This window comes from Taudactylus pleione, unplaced genomic scaffold (genome assembly GCF_031769625.1).
Source record: "Taudactylus pleione unplaced genomic scaffold, aTauple2 ptg000333l, whole genome shotgun sequence".
Taxonomy (NCBI): Eukaryota; Metazoa; Chordata; class Amphibia; order Anura; family Myobatrachidae; genus Taudactylus; species Taudactylus pleione.
The window spans coordinates 11,055,125-11,077,548 of NW_028284734.1; the positions used below are offsets into that span (position 1 = coordinate 11,055,125).

The following is a 22,424-nucleotide window of genomic DNA, read 5'->3' on the forward strand; positions in this document are numbered from 1 at the left end:
TTAAACACTGAAAATGGTGAATAATAGAATTCGACTCCAGTGAATGGAAGCGTGAGAAACTGAAAATATGCTTATAAATATACATCCCGAATCGGCCATGGAGCAGTTGGAGTGGGGCAGGTTCTCTGTCCCATTGGAAAGCTGAGACCCGAGAGATATTCCAAGTTTCCACTTTCCAGTAACAAGAATGGCGGCCGCTGTCTTATTCCGTGAAGCGGCAGCGCATCATACATCCGGCAGAGTAGTGACGTACATCCGCCCGGTTCTTAATCCACGTTGCTAGTTCTGCCGAATATGACTCGCTGGGCCCGGCCCGGACATAACAACAACACTCCGTCCCGGAACCGCAAGGTGTGTGCGGCCACCCCATGGGGGGAGCTGTACCAGCAGAGGGCCAGTCCGGCCAAACGGGCCGCCTGCAGCGCGGAGGAGAGGGCGCCCCGTGCCAAGAGGAGGAAGGACGCGTATGAGAATCAGGATGTGAACGGGTTCCTGGCGCAGCAGCAGGGGGATCAGGACTGGAAGGATGAGCGCAGAGAGGGCAGAAGGCAGAGGAGGCAGGACACTAAGAAGAGCAAGATGGTAGGAGATGCTAATGCTGGGTAGTGAATACCTTCCATATCAATGGGCCATATATTGGGATAGACACCCATACCAAACTGGACCATATATTAAGGGTACACCTCCATACCAATGGGTCTTATATTGAGGTACCTCCGTACTAATAGGGACCATATATTGGGGTATCCCCCCTACCACCAGGGACCATATATCGGGGTATCTCCCTGTACCCACAGAGACCATATTTTGGGGTATCTCTGCTCCTCTTTCATACTAACAAGGACCATATATCAGGGTATGTTAGGCGCTGTGGAACCCTTGTGGCGCCGTATAAAGGATAATAATAAAATAATACCAACAGGGACCATAGATCAGGGTATTTCTCCATTCCAAAGGGACCATATATTGGGATATCATCCTCCCCCACTGACAGGGATCATAGCGGATTGTTTCCCATTTGTAAATTTGTCCCCAAACTATAAATATCAGTTTGATGCTCAGATACAGGATTATTATTGCTAGCCTTTACTTTTGTGAATTGGCCTAGGCTTCCGCATTGAGGAGATGGGACGGACCACCTGAAATTATTATATAATCACAGAGCTTTATATCTAAAGCATATGAATTTGTCTTATGCTCAATGTTATGTGACCACATAGTTTCTGTGCTTTGTAATCTGACATTTATTATAACACGTACATCAACATTTTACAGTTTATTATTTAGCATTTTCCTTTCCTCTACGACCCATGTAATATAGTGCTGCCCATTTTTTTTTTTATTCATTTGCTGTAAAATGGACAGTTTACGTTATATATGGTTATACACCGTTATGAAGAGGCAATTACTACAAAGCTTTAAGAAGATGCTATGCTTGTTTTTTTCAATCCATTTGCCCCAAAAGCTTTGACATTTATACCTCACCCCCAAACTCCCATAAATCCCCTTTAGAGAAAAGATCACCGTTAAAGTGGGCAAGTCTGGAGATGGACTCACATTAATGAGCGCGCTACCTCTTCTGTGTTACAGATCTGTTTCCACTGCCGGAAGCCTGGCCATGGCATGTCTGATTGTGCAGAAGCGCTGAGGTGTCAGGAGATGGGTACAGGAATCTGTTTCCGTTGTGGGTCAACAGAGCATGAAATCAATAAATGTAGAGCCAAAGTGGATCCAGCACTTGGTACATGTGAGAGCAAATTGTTAAAAATGGCTTGTGGTTTATGACTTATGTTAAGATGTCTGACTTTATAATGATTTACTGTATTGTTCTTGATATTTCAACATTTCCATTGGAATTCAGAGATTTTTTTATTACCAGTTGATTATTATTTAAAGATACAACTTACTACTAATTGTGAAATAGCGGCAGCTAACTAAGGTGTCTTATAAGGCGAAAAGGGGTTATGTTATTACCGGTTCTCTAATATGTACTAAAAGAATTACCACGGAGAAACCTGTTTTTCCTGCGGTGCCTTGGCTTGTGTAAATAACGCCGCCACCATAGTTGATCAGTACTTGCGAGCTGAGATTTTCGTTGCTTGCCCTGTAGTACATAGTTCCATCTGAGGGTGGCGCTGTGTACAGTATGTGTTACTTAACAGTCCCATCGCCTTATCCGGGCTTCCTTGTGCATGCGCAGTCGGGACACCAGAATGCATGCGCAGTGGGCCCAATGGTTGCAGTTCAGCATTGCATTAACATTAGGCTGATGCGATACAGGTAGGGCAGAGATTGCAGGAAGAGTGAGTTATCGTTCCACCTCCGGCGGCTTTATTTTTAATACATCTCAGCGCTAAGACATCCTGCATTGCTGTGCTAAGTCACTAGTGCAGAGATTAGTGTCAGGTTAAGACATTTGTCCCTAAATTAGAATCTTTCACACAATAAATACAGAATCTCAGTGACAAGAGTAACGTATTAATGGGGACAGTCCTGATGCTGCATACCCTCTCTGAGCTCCCCTTATATAGTGCAGTAATATGGATCAGCCTACCTGTTGCGGAGGGATGACTAACCTGATATACAAGTCTGCAGCAATTATTAGATAACAATCATACAAATTATGACTATATCTACCAACACTTATCTTATAAGAAAAATAATAACCATATTCTTATGTTTCAGGAGAGTATCCATATGCAAAATGTTTCATATGTGGAGAGATGGGACACTTGTCACGTTCATGTCCAGACAATCCCAAGGGGTTATATGCAGAAGGTACGTGCGGTGAAAGCGACATTAGACCGCCCTCAGAAATACGCTTTTCGGGGTTCTACCTCTAGCTGTGCTGCTTTCCTTTTAAGTGAGCTGAATTGTGTTTGTAAGATTGGTCCAATGAATAAAGGTAATTAAGTACCTGGGAACATTGAATGTCATAGTACTAAAAATGGCTGTGACTCTGCTATAATTAGTTATGCTGTATTGTGACCTCCGCTAAATGTGTCTGTTTCCTTTAGGTGGAGGATGCAGGATATGTGGTTCTGTTGAACATTTTCAGAGAGATTGTCCCGATCATCAGACGTCAGGTGAGATGTCAGCGATCAGATGATACAATAGCGTCACAGAAAATTATTGATTAGATATGGTGTAGACAAAATTCATGTGTAGGCAGAAAAAAAAAAACTTTTGTGCATCTGCATCTTTTTTTCAGTAGGATTATGTCGCTATAAAATAAATAAAAAAAGATGCTTTGGTATGTTCTACTCATTTGTCACATCACGGGGTCGATGCAGAGTTTGAACAAAAGTTGGCTGTAATTACATCCGCATTGCGTGCACAGTACTAAATGCGGGTATTTGGTTGTATGAATCTCTGCGGTTGGCATGCCCCTCTGTGTGCACTTGGTTTCACAGACGTCATTATCAGTACACTTACCAGCCCCTTCCCTGGTGTAAAAGATCTGTTTGATAACAGGCTTAACTATGTGTACACAAAACTCTGCACATTCCGCAATACTCTGCTCGCTAAGCTTTTCCTACATGCGAACACCCTGTTACCAGTCTGTTGTGTCCCTCCAACCGCAATTGGAATTGCTTCTGAGTTGTCCAACTAATAAAAATATATATATATATATATATTATGCTAAAAAATGCATTTATTTATTGTCACCACCCAGTGGGAAAACATTAAGTCATAAGCAGCATCCGCACATCTCATGTTATATTCTCATATACGCGATAACATATTACTGCCTGTCACCTCATGGACAGGTCAGAAACCACCAGCATAGCTCCCGCTGCCATTAGATTACACAGGCAAGCTTACCCAGCTATACCTCCTAATCAGATTCCAATCAGCCACCTGTCCCACACACCTGTCAGGTATTCCCACCAGCGTGTGGAGGATCACACTGCGCAGGCTCCATATGAGATCTCCGACAACCAGCGGCACTTCCCTACCTAGCGAGCACAGCACAGCGCTGTCAATGTGTGCACACTGAAATCCCAGGGCTGCAAATGACTAAATCCACCTGCTGATTATTTATACTATTGTTGTTATTCTGTTTTGTGGTAATGCAAATATATCTAATCACCATTTTTGACACCACAGCTCAAATGACAGTCGGCAGATGGTCAAACGGGATGAGTGCAGATCATGAAGACGTTCCTGTGACTCAAAAAGTGCATAAATTACCAACCAAAACACCCAAAATTGTCACGTTCTGACCCTGTCTGTTCTGGGAAACATGAATCCTGGTTTTGTTGTAACAGAACTGATTATAAGGAATTTATGACACATTTATATTTGTAAAAAAATCCAATAAATCTCCAAAAGTGTTCAGAGATATATCAAGCAAACCTTGTGATTGACTTCACTGCAATATACTGAAAGGTTTATCTTGTGTACAGGTCACAACCATCAGGAATAGACACCTTATGATGATAGCTGTCTTGTACTGTATTTGTATAAAGTGAGTAATTCTACTGCAACATAATAAATCAGTAAAAACTGTCAGTTCCAGCAATTAAATAAATTCTAATTGAAACTTGACATGGTTGAACAAGGTGGAATAACATTTTTGTTGAAAAGGGCAATGAGACATTTAACCCTATCAGTAGTTTTTTGAATATACACATAATCAGATTATAAGGTGATAATGGATTCCCATTTAAAAAAAAACCTTGAAACTGAACCTGCAGCTTGGCCACTGAGCCACCTGGCTGCCTGAGACAGGACCCAGCAGTGCAGAGAGGCAGGATCACTTTCAGAATACAAGAGAGCCTGAGGGTGCTTTGGGATGCTAACCTCACATACAGGCGTATAGTGCTCATCTTCCGAACTCCTCTTCCATCTTTCCCTGGTCGTAATAATGATTTGGATAATTATCATGCATTGCTGTTAGCCGTATTTGAATCAGTTGGCTAATGTTCCTGGTGATATAGTAACTCCTTTAGTTTTCATCAGCAGTGATGGCTAGATCTGTCTGATTAGTCTTTCATACTCAGTACCATGGTTACCTATCTATGTTTATGCTTTTGAACTAAGGCATAGAAATTATTGTCCAAGTACAATAATCTGTTAAACCTTTTGCTGCTGTAGATGAGTTGGATTTGTCCTTATAGCACTGCAGGAGTTCAAAAGGAGGATACTTCTTACCAAAAAGTGCCCTTTAAAGTTGATGTCGCTCTGATTATATGTTTGTTTTTTGTAAATTTTTGTGCAAATGTTTTTCATTTTATTTTTTCCTGTTGTCTAAAACCTGCAGTATTATTATTACATATTAGCAAATTTACTAAATGAACCTAAAAATTATATTGTGTATTTTAAGGGGATGGGCAAGTAACACCGGCAGTTGGGATGCCTTCTGTCAAAATACCGATAATGGTATCCCGCTATCAGTATACTAACCTTCCCTCTAACTCTAACCCTCCCTTCTTGTAGCCTAACACTAACCCTCCCCGTTAGTGCCTAAACCTAAGTCACCCCCCCCCCCCCCCCCAAAAAAAAAAAAAAAAAAAAAACCTAACCCCGCTATGCTGCCTAAACTTAACACTCCAGCCCACCCACCCCCGCGGCTAACAGCTAAGACGCCCCCGGCTTACCTTGTTTGGGATGGCGTCTTTCTATATTCCAGCGTCGGGATTAAAATAGGAGTCAGTATTTCGACGCCTATCTTAAGTCCCGTGTTGGCTTCCACCGTTGGGATTTAGACTGGCGACTTCCCATCTGCCGGTCTGCTAACTACATCCCATTTCAAGAATTGCTTGTTCAGACAAGTGACACAGCATATAGTACTGTTCTGTGTGCAGTGGTATCCCCCCATTATCTGCACCCCAAAACAATTCTCACAAAGGCCTGTTCCTCCTACTGCGTGAAAACAATTACCAGTGTTTGTGTATAAAAAAAACTGAGATATTAGTGCAAACAAATTTGCATAGGGTGTTTTCCTACTAGCGTAAGCAACGGTGTATGGTGTACCTACTGCCTGCAGATGTGACCTCTCTTCCCAAGCATAATGACTGCCTATGTACCTGCTTGTATTATTACTGCAAATGTCACCAGGACTGTATAGCTGATTTAGGATGACAGAATAAGCCCCCTGTAAGATTCCAGCTCACATTAGACTTGACAGTGTGGATAACATAGGTATCTCCTCCATGTAGGCTCGGGAGAATTCAATTAGATGCAAAGAAGCGAAAACTTAACATCAGAGAAATTTTCGTACAATTTGAGTGTTTTGGTGCAATATTTTTGCGTCTTTTTGTCTACACGCACTATCCAATTACAAAAGACACAAAAACGCATTTGCACAAAAAACTGTTCTTGGAGTAACCAGCAAAGTACAGGTGAATTTGGGAAATCTGTATGTACCCCTTAAAATAGGTACCTGACATAGGTAATTAATTTAGAAGTTTATTAGTGACCCTAATAAAAGTATTTGTGGTTCTTAAATTGTGTCAAATGGCTATCATATGCATATTGCATAAGTGTGAAAAAATTATAGACATTTTTGGACAAAATAAATGCTGCAGTTGGAGGTACATTAAAATGGGTGCAAGTATAGTTTTGAGTCAAAAAGTGCACTTTTAAAAATTGTTAAAAATACATCAGGTGCAGCCACATGCAATGTTTAAAACACATGTCCCATCCATACAGCACCCCCAAAATACCTGACCCACTACTTTTAAACCCATTTTTCACATTTGATTATTGGCCAAATTAAGATAGTTAAAAAAATATTTTTGCCTAATTTGTCATTAGAGGGATGTTCAAAGGGTTCTGAACCATATCCCCACATTTTTAGCCAAAAATATGGATTTTGCACAACTTTTTACCTGTTCTGAGATGAAGACAGTTTGCTGTTTTTTGTCTATGGAGAATTAACAGGTGCGAAAACTTCAACAATAGGATTGCACGGTATGCGGATTTGTGTGAAAAGTTCACATATTGGTGAAAACGTTTCGCCAAACCGCAGCTATTTAAATCCGGCCCTATGTCAATTAACTATTAATATACATTTCATGTACTTGTAATTAACTCATCTGACTTACTAAACTCTCTCTATATTTGTCAAAAAACAAATTGATGCTTAAAATCAAGAAACTGGATTTTATATATTAAAAAAAATATATATATCTTAAAATCTGGTTTATAGGCAATGTGAAATTAAAATGTGTTTTGTTAATTTTGTAATTACTGTATGCTCATACCAGGACATCTGAGGCAGGAATATTTCATTTATTATGCGGTGGGCTTTGAAATGTAGACCCCCAAATGTCTTTAGTGCAAACCAACCACATTGCTCAATCAGATCCCCCTGTGCATACAACACCCTACATTTTCATGTTGTAGAGAAATAATTTTCAGCCGCAAATGCCGGGCTTCTGAGTTTTACGCCATTCCGACTGCTTACGGACTTGGCAATTTTTTGTATTAGTGTCCACATACTCATCTTAAAGCAATTAAAGGCGATTCGCAGTTGTACGGATCTATAGGTACAGATTAATGAATTACCTGCTATTTACAGGTTGTCTCTCTCATCTAAAATGCTTGGGACCAGGGGTATTTTGGATATCAGAATAGTCTGTATTTTGGAATATTTGCATACCATAATGAAATAACTTGTGAATGGGACCCAAATCTAAATACAGAATGCATTTATGTTTCATATACACCTTATACACGCAGCCTGCAGGTCATTTTATACAATATTTTCAATCGTTTTGTGGCTCAAACAACATTTGTGTGCATACATAAAATTCGTTAAGTTTCATATACACCTTATACACACAGTCTGAAGGTAATTGTATACAATATGCTTAATCATTTTTTGCCTTAAACTAGTGGTTCCCAAACTTTTTCAGTTCGGGGTACCTTTACGGTCTTCATGCATATTTGAAGGCGCCCCTAAGCCAAAATAATGATCAACCGGTCCAAGTAGTTGGGTCAAAATTATGTAATTAGTATGTTTCCATGTCTCTCATTGCAACCCTCCCTATTTGGCCTCCTCCCTAGAGTATAATTATCTCTCATTGCAGGCCCCCCTTTAGTTCCCTCCCTATAGATCACTATGTGGCACTCAGGCTTTAGGGACATGCTTTAAACACTCTGGTAAAAGTGAGGAAAGGTTTCTGTGCCAGTAGGTATAATCCATCTGTCCGCAAGCAGCTGGGTGCTAATTATGGGCCCCCAGAAAGGTGCATTCATTACCCAAACCCACCCTTGAACCACATTTGGAGCCCCATCCATGTCTCCCTTTGCAAGCCCCCCATGTGTCTCCCTTTCTCCCCTTCCAGCCCCCCTCCATGTGTTTCCCTTTGCAACCCCCTCCTTCATGTCTCATTGCAGCCACTCCCCCCCCCCCCCCCCCTATAGTTTCCTATGCGGCTCCCTCTGTATAGTTTTCTCACCCCCTTACATTTAGTACAGATTGACAGCACCGTAGCCATTACTTCAGCTCCTCAGATAAGTTCCAGCGCCCATGCAGCAACAGGGAGCCCACCCCGCTGCCTGTTGCATTCCAAGCACTGACAGATCCCACACGCGCGCACCCAACTTGACCCCCCTCCCGCTCACCAATCAGACTCTCTGGCTGTGTAAAAAAACAGTCTCCGGCCGCAGCACCCCTTCTCACAGATTGGGAACCGCTGCCTTAAGCAAAGTATGTGTGCATTGAACTATCAAAAATCAAAGGTTTCATTATCTCAGTCATGCTAAAAAAAAAATCCATATTTCTGAATATTTGGATATGGGTGACTCAACCTGTATTATGTTAATGGTGGCTACAGATGCTGCAATATTGCAACCAATAATGGCCAACTAGCCTAATATTGCCATGTGCGCAGCCTGAAAATGAGAGCAATGTCCTAATCCAATTGAAATGAATAACAATAGTTGGCCATATTGACCCCCAATATTGCTGGAAGATTACTCCAGATGACAGTTACAGGTCTGTGTGTTTGTCCATCTACCAACCACACCAACAGGTCCCAGTTATGAACAAAGGAAACTGGATTCTTGGTATCCAGTGTGCGGCCAATTGGACAGTGATCCAGTCACTTGCTCCAAATATACTTCTCGCTAATTTCTACGGTTTCCCTGGGAAGCTCGTTGGACATCGGGGAAATGGATTTATAGAAGCTGCCTCCAACCAAGTATTCTGCCAATTTTAATGGAGCTACAAATGCTCAGTTAAGGAAGCTATAGTTACGATGTTTGATACAGGGATGTCAGTATTATGCTGTTGTGGGCCATCACCGCTGGAGCCTATAATGATTGCTCCTGCAAGGCTCACCCCAAACTCAATTCCTCTCTGCCAGTCAGTGGTGCAACCGGGGGAGGTCGGCCGGGACTCCTGCCTAGGGCACCGGGTGCGCCACCGGCCGTGGTCCAGGTCTGGTAAAGTCAGTATAGTGCTGATACAGTAACACACCGACGACGGTGCTGGGTAGTACACTCGTACTACCCGGCGACGGGCTGTGTGTTTCAGCAGCCAATGAGAGTCAGACAGACTTATTGGCTGCTGCGCCCACTGCCGGAGCCGGGCTGGAGCTCACTCATGAGCTCCACCTTCCGGCTCCCGCAGTGGGTGTTAGAAGCCTATCCTCCATCATCTGTTTACTCTTACTCCTGTTATTCCCATTCCAAGTTATGTATTACACGTTTCCCCATAAAGTAGCATAATATCTGTGTTGTTCATAAATAAAGATAGCGGTGTAGCAAGGAACTATAGTGCCCTAAGCAAAGTGCATACTATTAAGTTTCAAGATTAACATCAAGTCCATAATGTTGACAAACCAGTTGTGTCCTGCTTAGGCTGGGCGGTAATGTCATTGCATTAATATCATGGTATTAAAAATATAAATATTATTCCCATGTTGTTGTCTATCCCAAATTACTCCAGAATATGAATATGGGATCTCTGGGTTGGCCATCCCCGCATTATAGCGAGATAGCCAGAGTGGTGTAATGAAGTGTTAAGGCGCGTATCCACTAGACTATATGCCCCATGAGAGATATCGTCTAGAGTTTGCCCTGAGGTGCCAAGCTCAATGTCGTTAACGATCTCGTTTAGTGATGTCACCCTCCCTTATCCCTGTGCTTGCAGAACCTGACAATATCGTCAGGTTGCCCTGCAATTACAGGCGATGAAAGATGACGTCAACGACCAGTGGGAGCGCACATCACTGGTTGTTGACAGCATACACACTGAACGATATTGCGGACGATGAACGATAACTATATTGTTATCGTCCAATTTATCGGCTAGTGGATACATGCCTTAACTGAGAGCGTCTAAAGCTGGGTACACACTTGTCCAATCCTCAGGAGATCAGACTGTTAATGCAATCTTACTGCAGCCCTGGAGGCAGATTCTACATCCAATCTATGTGTATGAAACACATTTTCCAAAGCAAAATTATTAGGTGCTTGAATGGAAAATCTCTCTGCCCAAAACTGCTTTGATATGGGATCTGTCTATAAATTGACTCATTAGCAGTTATTCTGCATTGTTCCTGCGACCCCAGTATGAATAAACAAGGGTCTTGTCCTGTCACATGACATTCTGTTTTACAACCTGAATTCTTATAAACATTCAATCATCTGAGGGGTGTCCTGTGCGTACACCATATAATTATAAAGCATTCTAAAGTAAAACATTATATAAATAAAGACTCGGAGACATAAATTTGGCAGAATAATTTGCTAGCTATTTATTAAACAAAAATTAGGAATATTTAAATGGGTTGGGTATGGGAGACAGGTAGTCGGGATGCTCAGAATTCCAATGAGCTGAGTAAGCGACCCCTTCACCCCCTAACCCATCCTGCATCCTTACCCCCCCCCCCGCACTCCCCGTTAGTGCCTAAATCTAACCCCCCTGTCCGCAGCCTAACCCTAACCTTCCCCCTCCTGCAGCCTATCCCCCGTGGTGCCTAAATATAACCCTCTCCACCTCCCTGCAGCTAACCCAGCCCGCTATAACTGATCCGTGCGGCAGTCACATAACTACATACCATTAGCTAAAATTATAGAAAGTATGGAGGCAAATAAAGGACGTCCAGAATTTGCCATTCCAACAATGGACTACACAACAGATGACCTATTAGTAAAGTCAAAGTTAACACCTATAAGGAGGGAGAGAAATAATAAAACATTAAATTATTTTGAAATTAAAACTTAATGAAAAGGAGGATCTGCCAAAAAAAAATGTTGTGCGCAATTAAATGCCAACTAATCAAGCAAGCTTCAGTGCCAATTAGAAAGGAGGAATAAGGAGGGAAAAAGAGTGTGGGAGGGGAGGGTATGAGAGAAAAGCAAGGATAACAAGTAAACTCGACTGGAGTTAAAACCAAAAACCTGCTGAGGGACATAAGAATTCTAATTATTATTGCCGATTAGCCGAATTAAGCCAAATTAATTTCAGGGGGAAACGAGACTCACAAGACAACAGACATACTGTAGTTATTACCCACTGCCTCTCCCTGTCATCCTCTTCTCCCTACCACCCACTGACTCTCCCTGCCACCCTAATCCTCTCCATGTCACCCACTGCCATTCCCTGTTACCCTGCTACCTATAGCCTCTCCCTACGAACATCCACCTCTCCCTGTCATCCTCTACATCTCCCTGCCACTCTGACTCTCCCTTGCACCCTCTTCCTCTACCTGGCACCCTCTGCCTCTCCCTGTTCCCCTGCCACCAATTCTTTCCCTGCCTCCCTCTACCACCCAGTGTTTCCCCAGTCACCACCTGACACCATCTGCCTCACTGTCACCCTCTGCCTCTTACTGTAACCCACTGCCTCCCCAGTCACCACCTAACACCCATTGCCTCTCTACCCACTACCTATCCCTGCCACCCTCTGCCTCTTACTGACACCCCCTGCCACCTTATGCCTCTCCACATCACTCTCTGCATCTCCCCGTCACACTCTACTTCTCCCCGTGTTGCTCTTAGGATGTTTTTTCCTCTAGATGTAGTCACTCTAGAGCAGTGAGCAGGAGGGGATTCCAGGCTGCTGAGGAGGGTCACACAGATGACAAGCTGGGATTGGACGCCCAGGATATTTTCTTATCGCCCAGCCATGGTGGATTTTTCGCTCTCTCCTCCATGCAGGATGACAGTCGTCTCTCATCACCTAGTATAAAAAAAAAATGTAATTCAGATGAGGGCCACACAAGTGATTTGAGGGTCATAATCAGCTCAGTTTGTTAGATGCTCTAGAACAGGAATGGGGAACATTAGGCCTGTGGAATGATTTGGTCTGGACCTCAGAGCTTTTTTCTGCTAGCCTTATCTGGCTAGCAGGGTGCCTAGAATGGTACCCTGCAGCCAGAATCTATGCAGCAGTGCCGCCTGTATCGTCCTTAGGACGTTTCAGACAGTCAAACCGCTGCTCTTACAGAACACCGGAGCATCCTCAGGGTGCTACTGGCATTGCTGTAATCACTGGCGGTTGTGGCCCCACCCCCGTGTGATGTCACACAGAGGGGGTGTGGTCTGCACCGGGCCCGCAAATAATGTTAGAAACATCAAAATGGCCCTCGGCAGAGAAAAGTTCTAGAATAATGATACACATCTTGTGGGCCCAGAATCTGTTTTCTGGGCCCCTGGCTGCCAGATATGATTATCTGGGGCTTATGCAGAGTTGGCTGCAAAATTAGTGTGTTACTATTATAAAAGGCATGTGCAAAAATAATGTATTTCTGCCTATATCAGAGCCTGAGACAGTGGCGTACTAGGACAGGGAGGCCGGGGCTCGTGCCCCGGGTGCCGTGGGACCGGCGGCGCGGCCACAGTACAGGCTCGTCCCAGTTAGCCAGTATAGTGCAGACCGCAGTGAGTGCGGTCGCACTACACATTTACACACATCGCCGTTGGCGGCGATGTGTGTGTTTCAGCAGCTAATGAGAGTCAGACAGACTCTCATTGGCTGCTGCACCCACTGCCAGACCCGGGCTGGAGCTCACTCATGAGCTCTGCCTTCTTGCTCCTGCAGTGGGTGATGGGAGAGACGTCATGACGTCTCTCCCATAGGACCAAGTAGGAGGACAGAGAGGGAGGAGCAGACTGCTGCGGGCGCGGCAGGAGCGGGGATTCAGGTAAGTCTGTTTTTTCTGTTTTGTGTTTGATCACTACTGGGGGCCACCACTCTCTAGTTCCGCCACTGCCCCGTGTAGTTGTGCCATTTATGCAGTTTCCTCTGTAGTTGTGCCCATTATGAAATGCCCCCTGTATTTGATCCCATTATGCAATGCCCTCTGTATTAGAGCCCCTTATGCAATGCCCCTGTAGTTGTGGCCATTATGCAATGTCCCCTGTATTAGAGCCCTTTATGCAGTGCTCCCAGTAGTGCCCCTTATATAGTACACCCAGTAGTGTCCTTTATGTAGTGCCCCTTATACAGTGGCCCCAGAAGTGCTCTTTATGCAGTGCCCCCAGTAGTACCCCCTTATACAATACCCCCAGAAGTGCCCTTTATGCAGTGCCCCCCAGAAGTGCCCTTTATACAGTGCCCCCAGTAGTACCCCTTATACAGTACCCCCAGCTTTGCCCTTTATGCAGTGCCCCCAGTAGTGTCCTTTATACAGTGCCCCCAGTAGTACCCCTTATACAGTACCCCCAGAAGTGCCCTTTATGCAGTCCCCCAGTAGTGTCCTTTACGTAATGCCTCCAGTAGTGCCCTTTATACAGTGCCCCCAGTAGTACCCCTTATACAGTACCCCCAGAAGTGCCCTTTATGCAGTGCCCCCAGTAGTGTCCTTTATACAGTGCCCCCAGTAGTACCCCTTATACAGTACCCCCAGAAGTGCCCTTTATGCAGTCCCCCAGTAGTGTCCTTTACGTAATGCCTCCAGTAGTGCCCTTTATACAGTGCCCCCAGTAGTACCCCCAGAAGTGCCCTTTATGCAGTCCCCCAGTAGTGTCCTTTACGTAATGCCTCCAGTAGTACCCCTTATGTAGTGCCCCTTATGCAGTGCCCCGAGTAGTGCCCCTTATGCAGTTCCCCGAGTAGTGCCCCTTATGCAGTGCCCCCAGTAGTGCCCCTTATGCAGTGCCCCCAGTAGTGCCCCTTATGCAGTGCCCCCAGTAGTGTCCTTTATGTAGTGTCCTTTATGTAGTGCCCCTTATACAGTGCTCCCAGTAGTGCCCTTTAGGCTGTGACCCCCAGTAATGCCCCTAGTAGTGCCTGTTCCCCTAGTAATGCCCATGCTGAGCCCTCTCCCCTGTGCAGTACTTTCCTCTCTTCACCCTGGGCAGCGCTCCCGCGTAGACGTCCGATGCCTGCCGCTGACTCAGCAGGTCAGGCTCTTCACATCGCGCATGATGTCACCCGCGCACTGTATTACCGGGCCTCTGAAACGATCACAAATAATTTTTTTCACAAATAATGATTTTTTACAAATAAAGACACATCCTTGATAAAGCTTCAGCGAAACGTATGTCGGCACTCTGACCCCGTACGGCTCCTTCAGTTCCTAAACCATTAAAAAAAAAAAAAAAACGGGCCAACAGGTTCCTAACCCTGCATCCTCACAAATGTGTGATGTGATACTGTCTGAGTAGTGTAATAATAGGAAACCAGTGGCATCTGGGATTAATGAATCTGTAACTGTGATAAACGAGGGTATTGTGCATATGACAAGCCGGTACATGTGAAATATATAACCCAGCAGGGATGTGTCTTTATTTGTGAAGAACCAGAGGCTGTGAAGTGTGTAGACCTGACAGGCTGAATCAAGCAGGACACATACATAAACTTAGAGACTGGCTACATCTACAACTAGGCGACTATGGAAAGACAGTACGATTACGACATCGTAATCACACTGTCGTTCCCCATTCCCTGCAGTGCCTACAGTGAACAGATAGTTAATTGCGATTGCATGGTTACGATGTCATAATAGTGCAATCGCTCATTAATAAATGCTAGTGGATGTGTGCCTTAAGAGTGAGATAATGAAAGTATCTCTATACAGGATAAGCCAGCGGCTGTGAAGCGTACTAGTTAGACAGGTTAGATCATGTAGCTTATACTGTAAATACAAATCTAGAAACTGCACTAACAACGTGATCTGACCGGCTGATAACCTTTAATCTAACTACTGTAAAAAATAAAACGCTCTACCAGCATGACTTTAATAGACAGTTGTGAAGCATACAAGGCTGTTAAGACATGCAATGTATTTACAATCTACAAACACTTCAAAGTGGCTGTGGGTGCACTCAGTTCAGTGAATACATTAGAGACTGTGTAACAAATTGGGAATGACATAATATGTATAATTAACAAATAGACCTGCGACCTAGCAAGTCACATTATACCACAATATATACATAGTGTAATTGCACATGGTATAAGAGGGACCAACCCCTCAGGCTGCTATGCACAAGTATAACTAGCCCAATAGGGAACAAAAGTTACAGTGTATCCAAAAACTGCTCCCCAGATAGTGTGATGTTACAAATTTGGAACAATACTGAGAATATCAAAGGAACATTAGCAACATGGAATGATTTCCGTTGGTATAACAGATAGAAAATAAACTATACTAAACAAACAACACACATACAATTATTGAAGAATAGAAAGGAATACTGTACAGGTGGATAATAGATTTTATAATCCTTATTTACACTGTTTCTGACTAATATCACTACTATATTTTATCAATTTGCTGCTTTATATTTTAGGGTATAAAATAAATGTTACGTTTTAAATTAAATACAAACACACTATCATGTCGTAATTGGATAATCACAAGAGATAATACTGTATGGTAATAGGAGTAAAGTGCACTGAGTAAAAGAAACCCATACAGTACTTTTTTTTTTTTCTTTTAAAACTGAATCAGCTCTGTATTTGCTGCCATAATGCAGGAGATGTTTGGAGCAGCAGTAGATTCATGTTTGGCAGATGCAGAGACAGCTTTAATTTGTTAAGGTTAAGACCAGTTGTTTTCATGTCACTAGAGTTTGTGATATACCTTCCAAGAATATATTTTACCTGCTACACAATAATCACTTTTTTTTCCATTTTAAAATGGTCCTAGTCTTATTATGGGATGTAGTTGACATCCCGGCGGTCGGGTGGGCCGGGCCTCAGAATACCGGCGCCGGAATCTCTACAGCAGTCGGAATACTGCCGGCATCCTGACGGTAAGTATTAGGGTCAGTGGGAAAGGGGGGTTTAGAGTTAGACACTAGGGGGAGGGTTAGGATACGGGGGGGGGCAGGTTACGGTTAGGCTGCTGGAGGATAGGGTTAGGCTGCAGGAATGGTGGGTTAGGAGGAGGGTTAGGGCTAGGCAACTTACCATTGGACATTGGGAATCTGAATTTCAGAATGCAGCTGTCAGTATTCTGACCGCTGGGATCCCATACCCAACCCCTTATTATTGCCCTCCTATGAATCTGGACTTTATTTATTTGTGTGCTGTATTGTAAAGCAGTACCAAGCCTACAATCACCTCTGCCCTACCCCTGTTACAATCAATCATTTGATAGGCTTCTAGTAGTTTTTAGGCCTCTTTTTTTTCTAGAGTCAAGAATGACCTATTGTTCTCATACTGTGGCTGTCTGCATGCATGTATGTGTTACATTTATTGGTCATACCCACTTACATTACCGCTTTCATGGAAAAAAAAAAGATTATTCTCTCCATTAGCGTCATATCAAATAATCCATCCACACTGAGATACACAAAGACCCAACACCAGCTGTCATAATAAAACTCTTTATTTTGCCTTTTTCCTGTGTACATCTTAGGTTTTTGCTTATTTATAAAGATCTGAACAATAGTGTGTTTCTGTTACAGAGCACAATAATAATTTTTCACAACGACACCTATGATCACCTTTATATCATTGTCTAATATTGTAATATATATATATATACATTTTTTTAATTCACTCCTTTTATTTTCTTGACACTGATGATTAATCCTCTATTGAAGGTGCTTCAGACAATGGGTGAAATGTATTATAACCAACTCTGAAAGAAAAGAAAAGCAGAGGTTAAAACTAGCAATTGTACAATTAATAAATGTTGCACTGAATCTGCAAAGACCCATTATTTGCAAATCTCAAACCATTACCCCAGAGATTATTATTGTGTTTTGCTTGTATGTAATTTACTCTCCATGTTGTAACTTGTAACTTCTGTACAGTGCGGTATATGTTAAGTCACCAAAGAACAGTCCTTACATACACATTTCCCATCGGTGTTCTCCAGAGGCAACATAATATTAATCATTCAGGTGAAGTAGAATAAATACTAACGAGCATCCAAAATATGTGTACCCTGATTCTGCCACAGTAATATATGCTTTACATTGACAAATGTTGCTATGGGCAACATCTCCACTTCTAGCAACCAGCACTTTAATAAATATACCCCTAGATGTGACAGACAGGGGGGAACACTGAGGAGCGTGTCCGTGTCACTGTAAGTGTCAATTAAGCTTCAATGGCAGCCGAAGACAGACTCAGTATATGAATACAATAAATGACTGTACATACTGTACCTTGTTTGCTTCCAGTTGTCCTGTAAATCCTGGCTTTGCGACCTCAGCAGCCAGGTAGTCTGCAGGACTGAGTCTCCTCCTTTATTTCTGAAACACTGACCTGTGAACACTGTAATAGAATCTGCAGAGAAATCCGTTTGATTAATGTTTTAAAGAAGCTGAGTTATTTAAGACACGTTGAACTAAGATGAGACAGTTCTCTGTTGATCATTTCCCTGAGAGGCCCGTGAGTGCCACCGCCTTTAGAGCGATTCATGTGGGCTTGGATTACAGACTCCAGAGGCCTTCACCTTGGAGTGCTGGCCAGCTTGTATGTATGTATATATATATATATATATATATATATATATATATATATATATATGCAATGACAGCTTGGCACTCCTGCTCTCGTCTATTAGTGGGTGCCCTCCGCAAATAATAACAAAATAGGCAGCAGTGGCAGCGGCACTCCTCAGTAAAGAATATCAGACTGGTTACAAAGAACCTAATTTACTTCTTGAAGAAGTAAATTAGGTTCTTTGTAACCAGTCTGATATTCTTTACTGAGGATTACTGCTGCCTATATATATATATATATATATATATATACTCTCAATCACAACATGCAATTCTCCCTAATTGCTGATAATCAGTGTTTCTATCTCTTTTTACAAATTCTATTATCATCCTAATTTTTATCATAAGACAAATCTGTATACTGTCACATTGCCTGTGAGTTTTCTTCCTATTGATCACATGACACTGGTCAGTGGTCATGAAAAATACATTTTATGAAGTCTTCTGAAATAGAATACAGGCTATGGCATATACATAGTATTATTACTCACATATTACACCATACTTGCCAACTCTCCCAGATTGTCAGGGAGACTCCCTGAAATAGCAGCAATCTCCCTGACTCCCTGAAGAGACTAGCAATCTCCCTGATTGCATCTTACCCCCATTATGTAGCTGTTATATAAATAAAACAGAGATATAACCAATGCATTCAAGCTCCAAATCGGTCGGCGGTTTGTAGGTGCAGCTATTCATCCTGCCTAGGACTTAAATGGATTCTGCCTGTGACACTCACAGCTACCTTATGGTATTAACTATTCACATACTTTCATGCTCCTTGGTTGAGCTAATTACATATGTTTTTATGCTTACTCATTTTGTAAGTAATGTATGCACTTTATATATGTTTTATCATTGTTATTTAATCTTGTTTGTTACACCGCTAACGCTGTGATCACTTCATCTTCTTGTATACTAATGATCCCACTTGAATGTATATAAGGCACAATGATCCCTATGGCTACATGCATTTTCTGAAAAGTATCAGTTTGTATTCATCAACAAGTTCTTACAAGTTGCTTTGGGGCTCGTTTGCATTTGGGTGTAAGTGAATTTTATGACACGCCTCTCAGATGTAGCCGTACACGCCCACTTTATCACTGTGCTCATAGGTGTTGCTTTCACAATCTCCCTGAAAATCTTTTTCAAAAGTAGCCAAGTATGTATTACACCATCTGCAGAACTGTTTCCCAAACCATCTCTGGCCATAACGTGCAGACTGCATTGTTTTTCTCTCACTGACAGATGTATAATAGCTCACTGTGCTGAACTATTTACACTACATGAACAGCATTGGCCAACATAATCTAAACAAGAATACAGGAGGGGTAAATTAGAGAGCAAACAATGACATTACCTGAAAACTCCCATTTCACGGTAAACCCAAATGTCGGAAGCCCATCTAATTGTTGATATCCAATAAGAGGTGATACCACAATGGTCTTATTGGTGGCAGATACAGCTGTCAGATAACTGCCCCAGAACATTCCGTTTTTTGATATGTCCAATATTGTCATATTAGAGCCGAGGTCATTCTGCCACTGACCAGCCAAACTGCACTGTGCAAGCTACACAACAGAGAAAGAAACAGGATTACAGTTACTATTACTGTATACAGAGTATATTACAAAACCAGGGCAAAACATGAGTGTTTTCTGCTAGGTGCCAAGGTTTATGCTGGGTACACACCTGGCCGACTTTTCCACCAACCCATGGATCTGCTGACCAAGAGCAGCCGATTGTTAGACCAATATGCACTTACCAATCTACCACTTTATATGTCAGGCCTGACATCACAACCGGGCGGGTATGTAAATTTGCTTGCCTAGTTGAGATGTCAGTGTCGGCGGACCCTGCAGCAAGTGTAAGGGTGGTTGGTGGGTCGCCCGTGCACATGGCCAGATGCACAGATATATCTGCAAGATATATTGGCTTCAACTGTGCTGCACGGCCAACGCAATATGTCTGTGAACGACTTCTGTACAGATATATCATCTGTACACGCGTACAGATGCGTGATGTAATATCTCATTCGGTGGCTGAACGAGTGACATATCGCATAGTGGGGGAGATATACTAAGCCACTCTCTACTTTATCACTTTTCAAGGCTTAGTACATCTCCCCCAGTGTGTGTCCAGCATAACAGTGTAAAGAATGGACAGCATTAAGATCAACCAGAGTACACTGGTAACAATATAATATGATTAAGAAGCCACACAGATTTAAATCCTAGCAGCATCCTGTGTCTTACCGCTGCATCAATACAAAGAGCCAAGCACGGCAGAATCACTGTAAGTAGTTTCACCATCATAGGTAGCTCTTGCTCCAAAGTCCAGGGAAAGTCTCTGTGATGTCTTTCAGTGTTCTCTGCTGCTGTATTTATAGCGCTGTGTGATTCGTTCAGGTACTTTCACTATTACACATTACACATTCTACCAGCCAATATGAGGCAACATTATTTCTGAGAATGACAGTTAAGTAATATTTTGTAATCATCCGACCAACATCATAATGAAACAGAAAGACAAACAGTTGCTTCAGCTGCCTTTAGTAGAGGGCGAAGAGGAACATCAGCAGCATAAAGTTTTTCTGTATCTACTTTGTTTTTAATAGTTAACACTTTTCTGATAAGATTGTGTTTGCTAATTTCGGGAAATATTTTAGTTATTTAATGACTACAATTAGCATTTGATGAACATATTTTATTAGAATTTACTAATTACTTATTGATTTGGTGTTCCCACCGGACAAAGATACTTGGTCTACAATAAGAGAGTGGAATCGGTAGGAATTAGCGTCGGACGCAAGCCCGGCGGTTCAAATCCCGACAGCGGCTACCTGACATGGTTAAAAATCCTGATCGTCCCCAGGTAAGTATTTACTAACCCCCCTCCAACCCTAACCCTCCTTAGGGGTGATTAACCCTAACCTTCCCCCCCCAGTGCCTAACCCTAATCCTCCCTCTAAGTGCCTAAACTTAACCCCCCCTTCCCCGCCGCCTAAACCTAAGTTCCCCCCAGGGGTGCCTAACCCTCCCTTCTCCTATCCTAACCCTAACCTCCCGGGGGGGGGGTGCCTAACCCTGTCCTCCCCCAGGGAGGCCTAAACCTAACCCTCCCCCCCCCCTGCGGCTGTCCGCAGCGGCGCCCGGCATCACTTTGATCGGGATGCCGGGCACCGGTCTCCCGGCATCGGTAAAATGACAGGCATCTTTAGACGCTTGTCATTTAACCCTCGCCGGGATAAAGCAGTCGGGAAGCTGGCCGTCGGGGTTACGTCCGCCGGCTTCCTGACTGCATACCGAAAGGGTATACCTCTAATATTTATTACAGGTGGTACCTTGTCCCCAGTAGATTAATCTGCCATTACCTTGCAGGGCCGTAAATTCATGCCAGGCACCTGGAGGCAAAATAGACAGTTACTTCACAGTGATTGCCCGGACAGGCTCTGCCACCATTTTATTTGTCATATTTTAAATTTGTGTTTAAATCATTTTTGGCATCAGACTTTCTCATGCCCCTACATATTCCATAGTCCACCCATACCACTTTTTTTACATCAGAGCCCATCATGACGCTTCTAGCTTTAAATAATCTAGCAAGAGGGTCTAAGAGGCAGTGCAGGGCAGGCAGCGTTTCTCACACATGACTAAGGGCAGGTACTAGTTACCCGGGCCTGGGTTTGTTGTAGTGGTCTGCTGCTGCCCCCCCCCCCTCTCACCTGTCAGCAAACTCTCTCCTCTGCCCAGCAAAAGCTGCTGGGTGCTGATCGTACCTTACCTGGGCCAGTTCATTCAAAAATGATTTTGTGGGCATGTTACAGCATAAACTTTTTGTATTTGCTCTGTTTGAAAGGTATTATTCAAACTTAATAGTGAATACACATTTCGCTATCAAAAGCAAGCCCTGACTTAAACTGTGTTGGCCACCACCTTCCCTGATTGGTTCCCGAGTCCCGCCTCTTAGTCAGGTCCAGATTAACAATGGGACAGATTGAGCTACAGCTCCAGGCCTCACATAAAAATAATCCCATCATCATAAGTATTAAAATTGTATTTCTAGTTTTCTCACAACTTTATGTAATTTTTCTATATTTTTTTTATGTATTTAGAGAGACAGTAGGGCTACTGGTGTAGGGGGTGTACACGCCCACATGGCTCTGGCCACTCCCACACAGCACTGGTCACAGTTGCTTCCCTTCTCCATATAGGCCCTTGAACATTTTCATCTCAAGGTCCATGTGGCCCTTAATACGACCTTGCTCACAGTCCATGAGAGAAGCCGCACTGATGGCTGTCAATAGTATACTAGGTAGTTTAATTGCTAGGGCGCAAGAAAAGAAAGAAAAAAAAAACTTTGGGGGGGCACTACTTGTGTGAATATTGTAAGTAATTATATGTATTAAAATGTAACTTCTTATATATCCTCAGTTAAAATGAACGAGCAATAAAAAGACTTCTCCTGTGGAAGCTGACACTGCGTATGCACAGTGTCAGTTTCTGGAGCCAACCAGGGGGCTGCAAGAGAGAGATTGAAAGATTTCTTTCCTGCTCCTA

At 43.0% G+C, this 22,424-nt stretch overlaps 2 protein-coding genes across 2 annotated transcripts; one reads left to right on the forward strand and one right to left on the reverse strand.

The window, feature by feature from the left end:
* Positions 1 to 219: 219 nt before the first annotated feature.
* ZCCHC9 (zinc finger CCHC-type containing 9) lies at positions 220 to 4,551 on the forward strand. Its single transcript, XM_088443786.1, has 5 exons — positions 220 to 582; positions 1,591 to 1,741; positions 2,686 to 2,778; positions 3,018 to 3,086; positions 4,111 to 4,551. The coding sequence occupies exons 1-5, from the start codon at positions 295 to 297 to the stop codon at positions 4,224 to 4,226; spliced, it is 717 nt and encodes a 238-aa protein (XP_088299912.1). The 5' UTR covers positions 220 to 294; the 3' UTR covers positions 4,227 to 4,551.
* Positions 4,552 to 16,726: 12,175 nt separating this feature from the next.
* On the reverse strand, positions 16,727 to 20,228 carry LOC148509049 (avidin-like). Its single transcript, XM_088443714.1, has 4 exons — positions 20,121 to 20,228; positions 19,226 to 19,436; positions 17,530 to 17,650; positions 16,727 to 16,997 (listed from the first exon to the last, which is right to left on the reverse strand). The coding sequence occupies exons 1-4, from the start codon at positions 20,178 to 20,180 to the stop codon at positions 16,943 to 16,945; spliced, it is 447 nt and encodes a 148-aa protein (XP_088299840.1). The 5' UTR covers positions 20,181 to 20,228; the 3' UTR covers positions 16,727 to 16,942.
* Positions 20,229 to 22,424: the final 2,196 nt, after the last annotated feature.